Genomic DNA, 13,778 nt, shown 5'->3' on the forward strand with positions numbered 1-13,778 from the left:
TAACATATGGTGCAGCTAACAGAATTAATATTCCCATGATGAACTGAAGTCACATTCAGGGAAGATGGATCTGAATGTTGAGACGTTTCTACATTTGTTGTACAATTTGTAGTTATCATTTGCACTGTTAACTTGGGGACATCTTTTAAAGACAGTAAAAGTAAAAAGAGTAAAAAGAGTTGCTACTGGTGGCCACGTTTGGCTAAGTCACACAGACCTAGAAAACAGCCAGAAACCCACTGGTCACTAAGAGAAAATCTGTATTTCCTGAATGGTTGGCAAGTACTTACTGGCAGTAACTAGGTAAAATTAGTCATAAGGTGGTATTTGATGCTGAACTAAAAACCTCTTTGAAATTGCTTTGTTCACTGGCAGATTGCTGCAGTCTGCAAATACTTACCAGCTACTTGCCAAATAATAGTGAGACCTGATAAAGTGCAAAGCAAAACAGAAATGGCAAACATTCACCTTCAAGGTAAGGTTGAGCCTTACAACTGCAACCAGCACAATTTAAAAAGTACAACCTTTACTTTGAAGGTGACTAGTCCCCATTTATGGTTTGTATTAAACTTTGTGTCTTTGTAGACAAATCACCATTTTCCATGCAAACTGCAGAGGACTATGGCAGTCTACTAGAAAGTTTTTGATGCAGCATCCTTTTTAAAACAAATTTCATGTGGTGACTACCATCGGCCCTGAGCAACCACACAACAACTGGCAAGAAAATACACTTTTTTCCCCCTTGTGACCTGTGGTTTCCAGGGTATCATAGGGGATGTATTCACAGAGGTCTCAAGGCTTGTGTGACTGCAGCCTGACACAACATCTTGCGTGTATAGCCAAAATTGTGCACACTGGACTATTGCAGAAGGATTACAACATTAGAATGAATGCAAGATGAAAAGTTGTTCATATTCTGTGATGGGTTTGTGACAGGAGGGAAAATTTACTGTGGTCTCAATTTGTTTCCACATTTGCAGGAGGTGGTCTTGTATTGTCTCGAGCGGCGAATCTGTGATGTCAACCATAGAGACAATGCTGGGTACTGTGCCCTACATGAGGCCTGTGCCCGTGGCTGGCTGGGCATTGTACGCCACTTGGTGGAGCATGGAGCCAATGTCAACTGCAGTGCTCAAGATGGAACCAGGTACCGTGCATCAAAGGAGATTTCTGCATTTGTTCGATTAAAATATAAAATTAAAGTGTAAGTATGAGTTCTTGCACAGGTTTCCTGGATATTTGAATCCTATCCACTATTGGTAATTCATGAAAGATGTGTAAATGGGGACAAAGCTGAAACTGAGGTCATGAAAAATCAGATGGACTTGCAGCAAACGTAAAAGTTTTGCAGGCTTAATCACATTTGAACCAAATTTGAGAAATGAATAACCTTTATAAATTTAGAAATTGCTTTTATTGTTTGTCCATGTGAATACAGAGTCAGAAGTGTTTTAGATGCCTTATTATGTTTGAGCTAGTCCAAGAACTCAAATCCAGTCCAGATTCACATCTTATTATCTACCTTATCTAAATGAAATAAGGTTATGTGAATATAATGGATTATGTGTCTTCTTCCAGTGAGCACATTAATATTAGAAACTGTTAAGCATAAAATAAAGTAATTTAAAGTCAGGTAGCAACAGCTGCTGCTGAAACAGATTAAAAAAAGTCCTTCAAGTGATGAGGACAGATTCAGTCTCTCTTTCTTCTTTTCTCATCAGGCCACTTCATGACGCTGTGGAAAACGACCACGTGGAGGTGGTGCGCTTCCTGTTGGCCTGTGGCGCTGACCCTACTCTGACCTCCTACTCAGGACGAGCACCAATCAACATGACCCACAGCGCTGCCATGGAAACCTTTCTGGAGGGTAGGACAATAAGGAGAAGGAAGAACATTTGTGTGTGCTGTCTGTTAACTGTTGCTGTTTTTTACACATAAATCAAGTGCTGCTGATGATAATGTTTTGACATCTGTCACTTTCTTATCTGGTCAGATGGACTTAAGTTTTCAGAGCCATTAGTTGACTAAAAGTTTTAGGTGGCAGTGACAGTTTCAGGTCTTGCATACTGTGCCAGTTATGAATATGGAGCATCACTACACAGACGTTTTCACATGCTCAGGTCTGGACTCTGGCTGAGTTCGTGTCCAAGATTGTGATGAATTTTTCGTAAAGCCAGGCAGTATTCTTCAGTTTGTTTTTGTCTTAAAATGTACACCTAAACCCTGAGATCGTTTGCCCTCCTGAAAAGGTTTTCAGGATCTCTCTGTATATTTCTAAATTCATCTTTTCTCAGCCCCGGTCACCAAAAACCATTCCTTCAGCATGATGCTACCACCACCATGCTTCACTGTGGGGATGTAGTTATTAGTAAGAAATAGCTTCATCTTGCTCCACCAGTGCTTTTCCTGTAAGGTTCCCTATAAACGATTATCAAGTCAGAATTTCTTTGCTGAGAGACATAACAGAGCCACAGAGTGGTGTCCTGAAACAGGAACTACTGTAGATGAATCGATAAGGTGCACTCAGAACACCATATATGTTGTATTTCCTTGCTTTTTTCTGGTCACAGTCAAGAATCTACATTTCTGAAAGGCTTGCCTTTTTGAAGGGACCTCGTGAAGCATTCAGGCTGCCAGCTGTCAACACTCAGATCCACAAAACAGGATAAAACCACCGACTGTCCCACTTGCTCCCATTTTCTGTCCTGATGCGCTTCGCTGTGTTTACAAAAGTCATTAAAATTTACACATAAAAAGTCCTTTGTCCTCCGAAGAAAAATGAACAAAAGAAAGTGGGAAAAACAAAGAATTAAACATATCGTGAGAGCGAGAAAAACAGTGGAGTAAACAAGGAGGAAACAGAAAGGAAAGCGATGCAGCCTGAGTGTGTGTGTTTCTGTGTGTTAGTGTGTGCGCTCGCCAGCCTGTCTGATTACCATTCCCTGCCTCTATTTGTTCTCTCTCTCCATCTCCCTTTTTTCCCTCTCTCTCTCTCCAGAGGGGTTTAATGAGGCTTGGCTGCTGAATCCCAGAACAGCTTACTGCTACACACACAGACACACACACACACACACTCCTGCCAGCATCCGTCTACTCAGCGCCAAGCGCCGCGGCGACGAGCCGGCACCGTCTGAACACAAACACTCATCTTCTTCTTCCCGTCTTTCACTGTGGGTCTGTGTGTGCGAGTCTGTGTGTGCGTGTCTATGCGTGTGCGTCTGTGTGTGGCTCTATTGTTTTCATCTCGCTGCCTTCATCCTCTCTGATTGGTCGGCTCTTTGATCAGCCACAAAAGCCACTGACTCTGCCGTTCTCTCCCTGCAGACTATCTCTCTGACCTCCAGGGAAGGTCGGAGGGCGATCCGGGAATCTACTGGGAATTTTACGGCAGCTCAGTCTGCGGTTAGTTTACACACAAACACACACACGTGCACACACATACACACCAATGACATCGTCAGAGGAGAAAGGCAGGAAGGCTGGGAAAGATAAATAATTTAGGATTAAAGGAATTGCATGGCCTGCAGCTGAAGACAAAAGTTAGATGAAAAGAAATGCAGTTGAACTTTTGTTAAAAAAAAAAAAAAAATCCAGGGACTCAGAAAAAATCAGGACAAAAGGAAGCTTTGATAAACCAGCCAGGACTAAAAGAACCACAGCAAACTCAATTACAGCTGATGGAACTACAACAAAACCGGTTAGAGCTAACCTCTAACCAGTTAAGAGTAAAGGCACTGCCATGAATTTAATTAGGAATATATAATTACCACTAACCCAACTGCAATGACAAAAACTACCATTACACCACTCATAACTACTAAACCTGTGTGTAATGATTCCAACTCTAAGACACTGGTACTGAAAACATTTGCATTTATCGATATTTCAGTTAACAGTTAAATGAGAATTAAGTGTAAATACAAGAGCAGCTCGTTGTTTAACTACAACTAAAGAAAGGAGCTCGTTGTCCAGTAACAATTGAACTGAAGTTTAGGATAGTACTAAGAAACTTAAACTGAAGGTTTGGGGCTCGAGAATTAATGGTCTTTGGAAAGTTACAATTAAAGAATTAAGACCACATGGTAGTGAGCAGTAGACAGCTGTTTGCCGACAAGTCAGCATCAACCATGGAAATCACAGGTGACCAAGGCAAACTGCTAGCTCCCAGAGTATTTACAAGGAGGCCATTGGTGTTAAAGCAACTCACAATAGGGAAAGAAACCCAGACTAAAACTGGGACTAGTGCAGAAAAGGACCTTCGATGATGATTTTTATGTGTTGTTGTGGACTCTTGTTTGTGCAGAGCCATCCAGTGAAGAAGGTGTATATAATATCCTTGCTGATCCACCGGGACCAGAGGAGGAGGAAGAAGATGAAGAAGAGGAGGAGGAGGAGGAGCAACGTGCTAGGAGGGAAGTGTTTGAGTTTGAACTCTCCGACCGACCGTTGCTTCCCTGCTACAACATCCAGGTGTCACTTTCCCAAGGGTAAGTCCAAAATACCCACCGTCCTTATGTCCCTCTTAGAAGCTTACATAACCAGAACGTAAAGGTCAAAAACAGGAGCAAGTATGCTCAGAATATCAACTTAAGAATCTAATAATGAGGACAGATTTAATAGAGCAAGAGTTTAGGTAGCTTTTTCCACCAGCACAGTATACTTGTCCATGCAGAGCCAGCTCTGGCTTGATGCCTTTGACATCAACCTGCATTTTGACAGCTCTGAGAAACAAACATTACATATAAGCCTCAGCCTCCACCACTCTCAGCACTGGAGCACCCCAGGGGTGTGTTCTGAGCCCCCTGCTGTACTCTTTGTACACATATGACTGTGTGGCCACTACCAGCTCCACCACCATCATCAAGTTTGCTGACGACACCGTCGTGGTGGGCCTGATCTCTGATAACAACGAGACGGCCTACCTGAAGGAGATTAGGAATCTGGAGAACTGGTGCCAGAGGAACAACCTCCTTCTAAACGTCAGTAAGACAAAGGAGCTGATAGTGGACTTCAGCACTAAGCAGGAGAGGAACTACCAGACCCCCGTCATCAACGAGTGCCCAGTGGAGAGAGTGGACAGCTTCAAATACCTCGGAGTTCACATCACGCAGGACCTGTCATGGTCCTGTCACATCAACACCGTGGTGAAAAAGGCCCGACAGCGTCTCTACCACCTCAGACGCTTGAGAGACTTCCAACTGCCCTCCAAGGTGCTCAGGAACTTTTACTCGTGCACCATAGAGAGCATCCTGGCGGGAAACATCTTAACCTGGTTCGGGAACAGCACCATGCAGGACAGACGAGCTCTACAGAGGGTTGTGCGGTCAGCTGAGCGCACCATCCGTTCCGAGCTCCCTGACCTGCACTCAATCTACAGCAGGCGGTGCTGGACCAAGGCCAGGAAGATCGTGAAGGACCTCAGCCATCCCAACAACAGACTGTTCTCTCTGTTGAGGTCAGGAAAGCGATTCCGCTCCCTGAAGACCAACACAGAGAGACTGAGGAGGAGCTTCTTCCCGCAGGCGATACGGTCTCTCAATCACACCACCACACAGTACTGACCCACACATATGGTTCCTACACACACACTGGACTTTCTGGACTTTGTTTTTGCACAACACTGGTCACTATATTCTTCATTTCCGGTTAATACTTGTACAGCTGCTGTTATTGTGTATATATTTATTTATATTTAGATTTCTTCATACATTCTTATATAGTTCTATATTGTGTATTGTGTATTTTGTTGTACAGTTATTTTATTTTTCAACTTTAATTTATATATTTTATCTTATTCTTCCCAGTTAAATCTACCCTTCATTCTAATTTGTGTTGTACAGTTATTTCATTTTTAACCTTAATTTATATTTTATTCCTTCCTAGTTAAATTTACCCTTTTTAATTTTTCTTTTTAATTTTTCTTTTTAATTTTTCATATTTATTTCCTATCTTATTCATAGCCTTTCCTTTTTTTGTTTTCTTTGGGTCACGAGCAGTTGTCCAAGCATTTCACTGCATATCGTACTGTGTATGACTGTGTACGTGACAAATAAAATTTGAATTTGAATTTGAATTTATAAAGGTGGGAAAATATCCATGTGAACAAGGAACTGCGGGTTGCAGCTGTGTGCCTTTTGTGGTGTCATGCTCATGCCAGCTTTTTGGTGCTGGCATCAGATCTTGTTGGTGGAAATGAAATAAATGTTTCCTTATTGGGCACCTGCAGCTCATTGTTGGAAAAGAGGTAAATGACATGAAAGACTAAAGCTTGTTAGAACAATGCGAGGTGGATATAGAGGATAAAACCTGATGGGCCTAAAAGATGGAGAAAAGGGACAAATGTCAGATTTTGTTGTCGTAAAAGATCTTGGACTCAAGGATGTAGATTAAACACATCGGAACAGCGGAAACAGAAACTTGGATCGACTGTATTAGAATTAACAGGCATTAGAATGGGATTAGGATTAGTGGTGCTCCTGATTAACTATTACTGTAGGTACTAGGTGGATAAAATAAATTGGACCTCAATAAACTAGTGTCTGGGACAAAAGATGTAAAAATGTAAAAAATATATATATATATATTAGGGGTGCAACGATATTCGTATCGATATTGAACCGTTCGATACAGTGCTTTCGGTTCGGTACGCATATGTATCGAACAATACAACATTTGTAATTTATTTTATCAATTTTCCTTCTGACGATGCTGTCTGTGTTGAGCGCTCAGTGAATCTGTGTTCGACTACTCCGCCTAGGCTGCACTGTCGAGCGCAGATCCACTGAGCGCTCAACACAGACAGCATAGTCAGAAGGAAGAGCGCAGGGCACCTCCCCCACCCTCATTCAGATCTGGCGTTTGGAATTATTTTGGTTTTCATGTGACGTATGACCCTGAAGGTAAGCGAGTCATGGACTAAAGTAAAACAGTATGTTGGATGTGCCATGCAATGCTCAATTACATTGGTGTGAACTAGTGTGTTAGCGCAGTTAGCTCGTTAAAGTGTTTGCCGTCTAGCCCCATGCACGGAGCGATCGGCGGTAGCTCGTTAACGGAGATTTGCCGTGTTGTGGCGTTAAAGTCATTTCAACGAGATTAACCTGAAAGCACTAGTGGGAACACAACGAATATGACTGCACATTTACGCCGACATCATCCTAGTGCAAAGACAAGTGGAAGCAGACAAAAAAAAGCAAGCATGCTACTAACTTTAGCCGAGTCATTTAGACAGCTGTTAGCACATGATTCTCCTTATGCTGCTGAGAATATAGCCCAGAAGAAGCGGATAGTATAGCTTTTATTTTGGAAAGAGACATTTCTCTGTAATAAACTCTCTTTTCCAAAGATGAGTGATTCCTCAATCAGATACAGGGCTTGCAATATCGCTAGCCCGACGTCCTGGGGCTAGCGATTTTTTCAGTCGGGCTACCAAAATCTATCTCTTCCCTGCCTGTCGGGCTATTGTAGGAAAAATATATGTCAGTGCTTTTGCATTCTTTCAGAAATGTAGCTGGGTAATTATGTCATTGGCATCGGTGAGCCACTGTCAATATGTGACATATTGAAGTCGCGTTTGAATTTGCGCTTGTTTTTTTGCTTTCACTTTGCAATCGTGCGAACTGTGTATAGAGAGCGACAGCACTGATCTGTGAGTGATGATAATTTGTGCACCAATTCCTCTGACATCGTCTTATTAATCGTTAGCTTACTATGCAAACATGACAAGTGAAATCTCCCGCAGCAAGCTTAAACATGTGAGAGGTTGATCGCGCAGAGAATCGCTGAGCTTATGTGAGTGAGCGTGTAAAAGCATTTCAGTTCTGCTGAGCCAAATAAGACCGGTCAGGGTGAAGAAGTGACAGCCAAAGAAAAGCTTACCACAAAACGGAGAAGTTATGACAAATCAGACTATAAGGCAAAAGGAAAGTGCAGCTTTATGGTTTCATGGACAAAAGAATTTCTGTGGCTGCAATATGATGAGCTAAATAACCAGGGCTGCACATAAGTGGTCCGCAGGTGCGCATTCGCTGTCAAAATAAAAAACACGCACAAGGGTTAGGGTTAAATTTAAAAACTGTACTTTTGAGTTAAAATATATATTTATAATTTTAATAAATGACAAATAAAAAATGCATGAACATTTTTTTGTATCGAAAAAATATCGAACCGTGACACCAAAGTATCGAACCGAACCGAACCGTGAATTTTGTGTATCGTTGCACCCCTAATATATATATATATATATATGCTAAATATATATGCATGTGTAACCATGGAGGATGTCTATATAAAATAGCCTAGTCTTTTCTAACTAAAACAACATGTATAGGGATAAGCAGAGGAACTCAAATATAAGGAACAAGGGCTTTCAAAAGCCTAAACTTATTAGTGCAAACCTAGGTCAAAAAAACTGTGTGACAAAAGGGGCTAAGAATCCTAAAGGGCTTGTATTTAGCTCTACAAAAGTCTTTTGAACTAAAACAACAATATTAAGTTATAGCCCCAATGGAACTGGTACTGTGACCACAACAAAGACTAAATATTAGTAATATTAGTAAGTAAATGAACTAGAATGGTAAATGGTCTGTATTTGTATAGCGCTTTACTTTGTCCCTAAGGACCCCAAAGCGCTTTACACTACATTTAGTCATCCACCCATTCACACACACTTTCACACACTGGTGATGGCAAGCTACATTGTAGCCACAGCTGCCCTGGGGCGCACTGACAGAGAATGAAATGCCTAGAAGTACTACAGGACCCCTGGGTCAAGGAATTAGAACTAAAGGCAAGGCAAGGCAAGGCAAGGCAAATTTATTTGTATAGCACAATTCAACAACAAGGTGATTCAAAGTGCTTTACAGAGACATTAGAAACAAAAACAAATAAAAAGCATGATTTAAAATTGATTAAAACAAGCAAACAAACAAACTAACTAAATACACACATTTCACACCTGTTCGCGCGATCTGAACCCTTATCGTAAGGGGAGCTACCAGTCCTTCTGTGGACGAGCTACTTTCTATTTTAAATTCCCTGAATTTAAAATACTCTCTAGACCCAGTCTAGACCCAGCTGGGGAGCTACCCAGAGCTCTAAACCCACTTAACAAACAAACAAACAAACAAAACAGTATATAAAATCAAAACAGATAAAATCTAAAGGAAAGGAAATAGGATAAACAAAAGGGCCATAAGTGTGTTAGGGTTATGATTAAAAGATCCAGGCCAAGACTAAGAAGGCTGGGATGAGAAGAACCAGGGCTAAATCCAAAAGGACCAAAGGATCTAAGACAAAAGCCAAAGCGAGGTGAACGAGAACTTAAAATGTATGCGTTAAACAAACAAGGATCGAACGGGCTTAAACAACATGTACCATAAGAAACTGAACTAGAACTAAATTCAGGACTGAATGTTAGAGTTAAAGGCCAAAGGACAAAAAAATGACTACAGGAGGTAAAGAAAACAGAAACGTAACTAAGTATATTAGGTAGAAAGCTAAGAGGACTAGGGACAAAAAAATGTAGGTTAAAGGAACGGGGACTAACCCGTGTATAACCAAAAGGACTAAGACTAAAAGAAACACCAAATATTAGGTTTAAGGACTACATAGTACAGGAGAACTGGGCTTAACAAACTCAAACTAAAGCAGCAGGGTTAAGTAAGTCTAACCTGAGATTAAAAAAAAAAAGACCAAAGACTAATTTATTAATAATATTGGGGCTACAGAACTAGGACAAACACACTGGGACTAAATTAGGGCTACAGGCACTAATTCTAAAAGACCAAGGGCTACAGGAAATAGTGCTAAATGGATGTGACTAAAGAAAGAGGGACTAGCAAATACCCCACGTGTGTACACACTTTGTGTTTCTTATTCACACTCATTTTATCTTCTTCACACTCACACATTCCTCCTCAGTGTTGTTCTAACACGTCTTTTCACACTCGCACACACTCAGACACCAATTAAGGCGGCGGAAAGCAGCTCGGAAAGGAAAGAAGGGAGCAGCGGAGGAGGGAGAATGGATGAAGGGTGGTGTGAGAAGGAGAGAAAAAAGATCCTCGGCGGAGGAGAGGGAGGACAGACGGAGAGGTCGTTAACGAGGATTGCATCGCTGTGGCGACGCAGCTAATTGGCTTCCACTCCGTCTTCCTCCCCTGTCACTTTTCTCCGCCTCTCTCTTTCTCTTCTTCGCTCACTCTCCTTTTTCCTCTCTGCCGTCTGATGTTGTATTAATGGCTCTTCCTGGATACAAGGCCACCGGGCAGCGACACACATTTCACCGAGCTGTTTAAAATTCAGGCAGCAACTGGCTTTAAAGCAACATGTGGCCTTGTCCATGGCACTGTGTGTGTGTGTGTGTGTGTGTGTGTGTGTGTGTGTGTGTGTGTGTGTGTGTGTGTGTGTGTGTGTTAATCTGCCCTTGACACGCGCACACATTGACAGACATTGTGAATCAATAACAGCTCCATTGATGTTTTCAGCTGCTACAGCAGAATATATAAAAGAGGAGCTGTCTCCTTCTTTTTTCCTCCCACCTTCCTCTTCCCTCTTTGGCATCCGTGGAAGCCAAATTTAAAATTTTGCCTCAGCTGAATATATAATATATAATCTGTCAAGCACCACTGCAGTCATTATACAGCAGCCCAAAGTGTTCAATATTAAATTATGGGCTCGAGCAGCAATGAGTGGGTGAGGGGTTTTATTATGGGCAATGTAGACCTCTTCAAACCTGAAGTCTTATTTTTTCAATGTACACTATGCGGCAGTAGAGAATACTCAGTAATATGTCACGACTGGATTGTTGGTTTCACGCGCGGTACACTCAAGATAGGGCCCTGTGGAACTGCAGTAGAATTCATTTCACTTTTAGTGGTTTCAGTTGTAGTGATTACTGGCCAATCAGGATGCATTGGGTTGCATTGTGTCAGTGTAAAAAATTGCACAATAGCGACACAGTAAAATCAACTTGCTTACTTGTTAAACACGATACATGTGTTCTTAAAAACTGTTACATGTAGTGGAAGCCTAATGCGGGAGCTGCAAGTTTGACAACTTTTTGTAGTGGCATATTCAAGGCACTTGACCAGATTTTTACCAATAAAACAAGAATTTTTCCTCAAGTTTTGACATGATAGCATACCATGGAAAAGTATCGAGATACCCCTGAATTGTCTTGATGCATGCTCAATCATTCCGGGTAAGAAAATCCCAATAGGTTGATTCTGTTCATCGGGGCGTAGCGTTTTCAGTGGGAGTGGGGAATGAAATGTTTAACGGCTTATTGTTTATAAGGTTGGGGAAACCTGCAGTCAGCTGAGACTGAAGAAGTCACATGGATGAGTGACAAAAAGTTTCTCCCACTGAAAACACTATGTCCAGATGAACAGGATCAACCTTTTGGCACCCCTGAATTCTTATTATTTTGCTCCAAGAGGCCAAAAGCACAGGGACAAAATTAGGGCTACAAGCACTAATCTCACTCAAGTTGTTCAAATCATAGGAACCTGTTCAATGTGTTAAAAAAATTAAAATATATATATATATATGTTGACATCGAACTTATCACTGTATGAGCCTTTTAAAACACCATTTGAAATTGATCTGTACATTTCCCCTTCTTGTTTCCTCCAGTCCCAGGAACTGGCTCCTTCTTGCAGATGTCTTGGGTCGCCTTCGGATGACTTCTCGGTCCTTTCGCCGCCTCTTCCCACAGCTCAACGTCCAGTCCATCCCTGAGGACGAGTTTTACCGGCAGGCATCCCTGTCACAGCTCCTGACAGGTCCTGATGAACAGGAGTTGGCCTCCTTCAGGCCAGATGTCAAAGACCCTCTGGAGCTGGTGGAGGCCACACCCGAGCTGGCTGGCATGCTAGGCTCTTCAGTGGAGTTTGTGGATAGTCGCTGGGACTCGCTGGAAGCTTCACCACCACCAACTCCATCTCCACCACATTCACCAAGACCGCTGCAGCGTGTTCCACCACCATTATCCCCAGAGCAACATGGACCAGATGCTGGTCCTAAGGTGGGAAATGTGGTGCTGAGCCAGACTGAGTCCAGAGGTCAGGGATTTAAAAACCTGGGATATTCTACTCCCGCAGAAAAGGCAGAAACTAAACTAAATCCCAGCATATGGGAACCACAAAAGCAAGGAATTAGAATTGCTGTGGGTCCTTCAACCACTAAGCCAAACATGACATTGAATGCTGGCCTGTGGGAACCACAAAGACAGCGTTCTAAGAATCCTCAGGTCATGGGTTCTGCTAATCCGGACTCTAAGATGGACTCAAACCTGTGGGAACAACCGCAGCAAGGCAATAAAATGGTCCAAATCACTTCGGTCAAATCTGATGTGATGGCTGGGACTAGCATGTGGGAACCACAGCGACTACGAAGTCGAAATCCTGGGAATTCTGATGCCAAATTGGACACAGCAGTAATAGAAACACCACGACTTCGGAATAAGAACATTGGGAATTCCACTCCCACTCATTCAAATGGTGCAGTGGATGCTAATGTGTGGAAACGGGAAAATCAAGGAAACATAAGCAACAGGGTTTTGGACTCTACAAACCCAGCTGCTGCAGTTGACTGTAGTGCTTGGGAACCCCAGCGACTGCGAAGTAAGAATGCTGGGATCTCTGGCCCTGCAAAGTCGGATGGCAGGGTGGATGCCACCACATGGGAATGTCAAGGAATAAAGAGAATGGGCAGCAACAGTGGAGCACCAAAAAGAGAGGCTAATCCCTGTGTCACCCAAGGTGAATGCACTAAGAACATAAAGATGGACCCTGCTTGGCAGAGGAACTTGACGAATGTTAGAGTTCATATCAGGGACTTGGGAATGAAAGTTGGCACTGTTCCAAGAGACTTAAAGAAAGAGCCAGGTAAAGTGGTTGGGAAGGGTGCCAGGATCAAAGGGAAGTCATGAAATGACAAAACACCAGGAAATTTGAAGAGACATATCCTGACAGAAATAAACTGAGAAGCATTCCAACATACATGTAAAAACATTGTAAATTAATATCTGGACATTGAAAAGACAGTTAACTCTGTGGCAAGACTGTACCAGTATTAAATGTGTGTTATATGTAAACTGTAAATAGTCTTTGTTTGTTTGGGGGTTTTGTTTGTTTTTTAATTTATGAGCACAGAATTGACAGATCATTTTTTTTCTTTGTAAATGCAGTCTGGTGTAAATACAATGGCATTCCTGTTGACATGCTAAGATTGTTGGTTCACGTCTGGGAAGCTGTTTGTTACCTTTGTGTGTAATTTTGTATTCAGCATCCTGTTGGCTTTTGTCACCAATCTATTACTGTCCAATAAATATGAGGAAAGAAAACAAATGAGTTAACTGTCTGAATTATCCTGCGCAAACTACAAAGACTTGAGTTTATATACTCATTTTTACAGTCATGTAAAAAATAAAATTTGCACCGGATTTTGTAATCCGGTGCAAATTAGGTACACCTCATGATCCAGTAGCTCGTAGAACCACCGTCAGTAGCAATAACTTGATGCAGTCTTTTTTATGTATAACTTTATTATTCCCTTGTATCTTTGTTGAGCACTACTGGCTCACTTTTCTTTACAGCATTACTTACATTCACTGAGGTTTGTTGGCATTCATTTATTAACAGCTCTATTAAGGTCCCAATTTCAGCATTTCAGTGATGTTGAGGTATGGTGTGATTGTAAATTGCAACGGGGGCCATGATAGAAAAACTGCATTATGCTGCTAACTGAACTTCCGCTCTTTGCAAACAACTGCA

At 42.0% G+C, this 13,778-nt stretch overlaps 1 protein-coding gene across 1 annotated transcript in view; it reads left to right on the plus strand.

Annotated features, from left to right (window-relative positions):
• The window catches only part of LOC120746144 (BCL-6 corepressor-like), a 76,016-nt gene extending 62,673 nt beyond the window's left edge, over nucleotides 1-13,343 (plus strand). Inside the window, exons 9-13 of the mRNA XM_040051440.1 lie at nucleotides 981-1,147; nucleotides 1,722-1,867; nucleotides 3,325-3,402; nucleotides 4,304-4,487; nucleotides 11,638-13,343. Of these exons, the coding sequence (XP_039907374.1) occupies nucleotides 981-1,147; nucleotides 1,722-1,867; nucleotides 3,325-3,402; nucleotides 4,304-4,487; nucleotides 11,638-12,934 (1,872 nt within the window). The 3' untranslated portion in view covers nucleotides 12,935-13,343. The remainder of the gene's footprint in view (nucleotides 1-980; nucleotides 1,148-1,721; nucleotides 1,868-3,324; nucleotides 3,403-4,303; nucleotides 4,488-11,637) is intronic.
• The last annotated feature ends 435 nt before the right edge of the window (nucleotides 13,344-13,778 follow it).

This window comes from Simochromis diagramma, unplaced genomic scaffold (genome assembly GCF_900408965.1).
Source record: "Simochromis diagramma unplaced genomic scaffold, fSimDia1.1 OVJJ01000107.1, whole genome shotgun sequence".
Classification (NCBI taxonomy): domain Eukaryota; kingdom Metazoa; phylum Chordata; class Actinopteri; order Cichliformes; family Cichlidae; genus Simochromis; species Simochromis diagramma.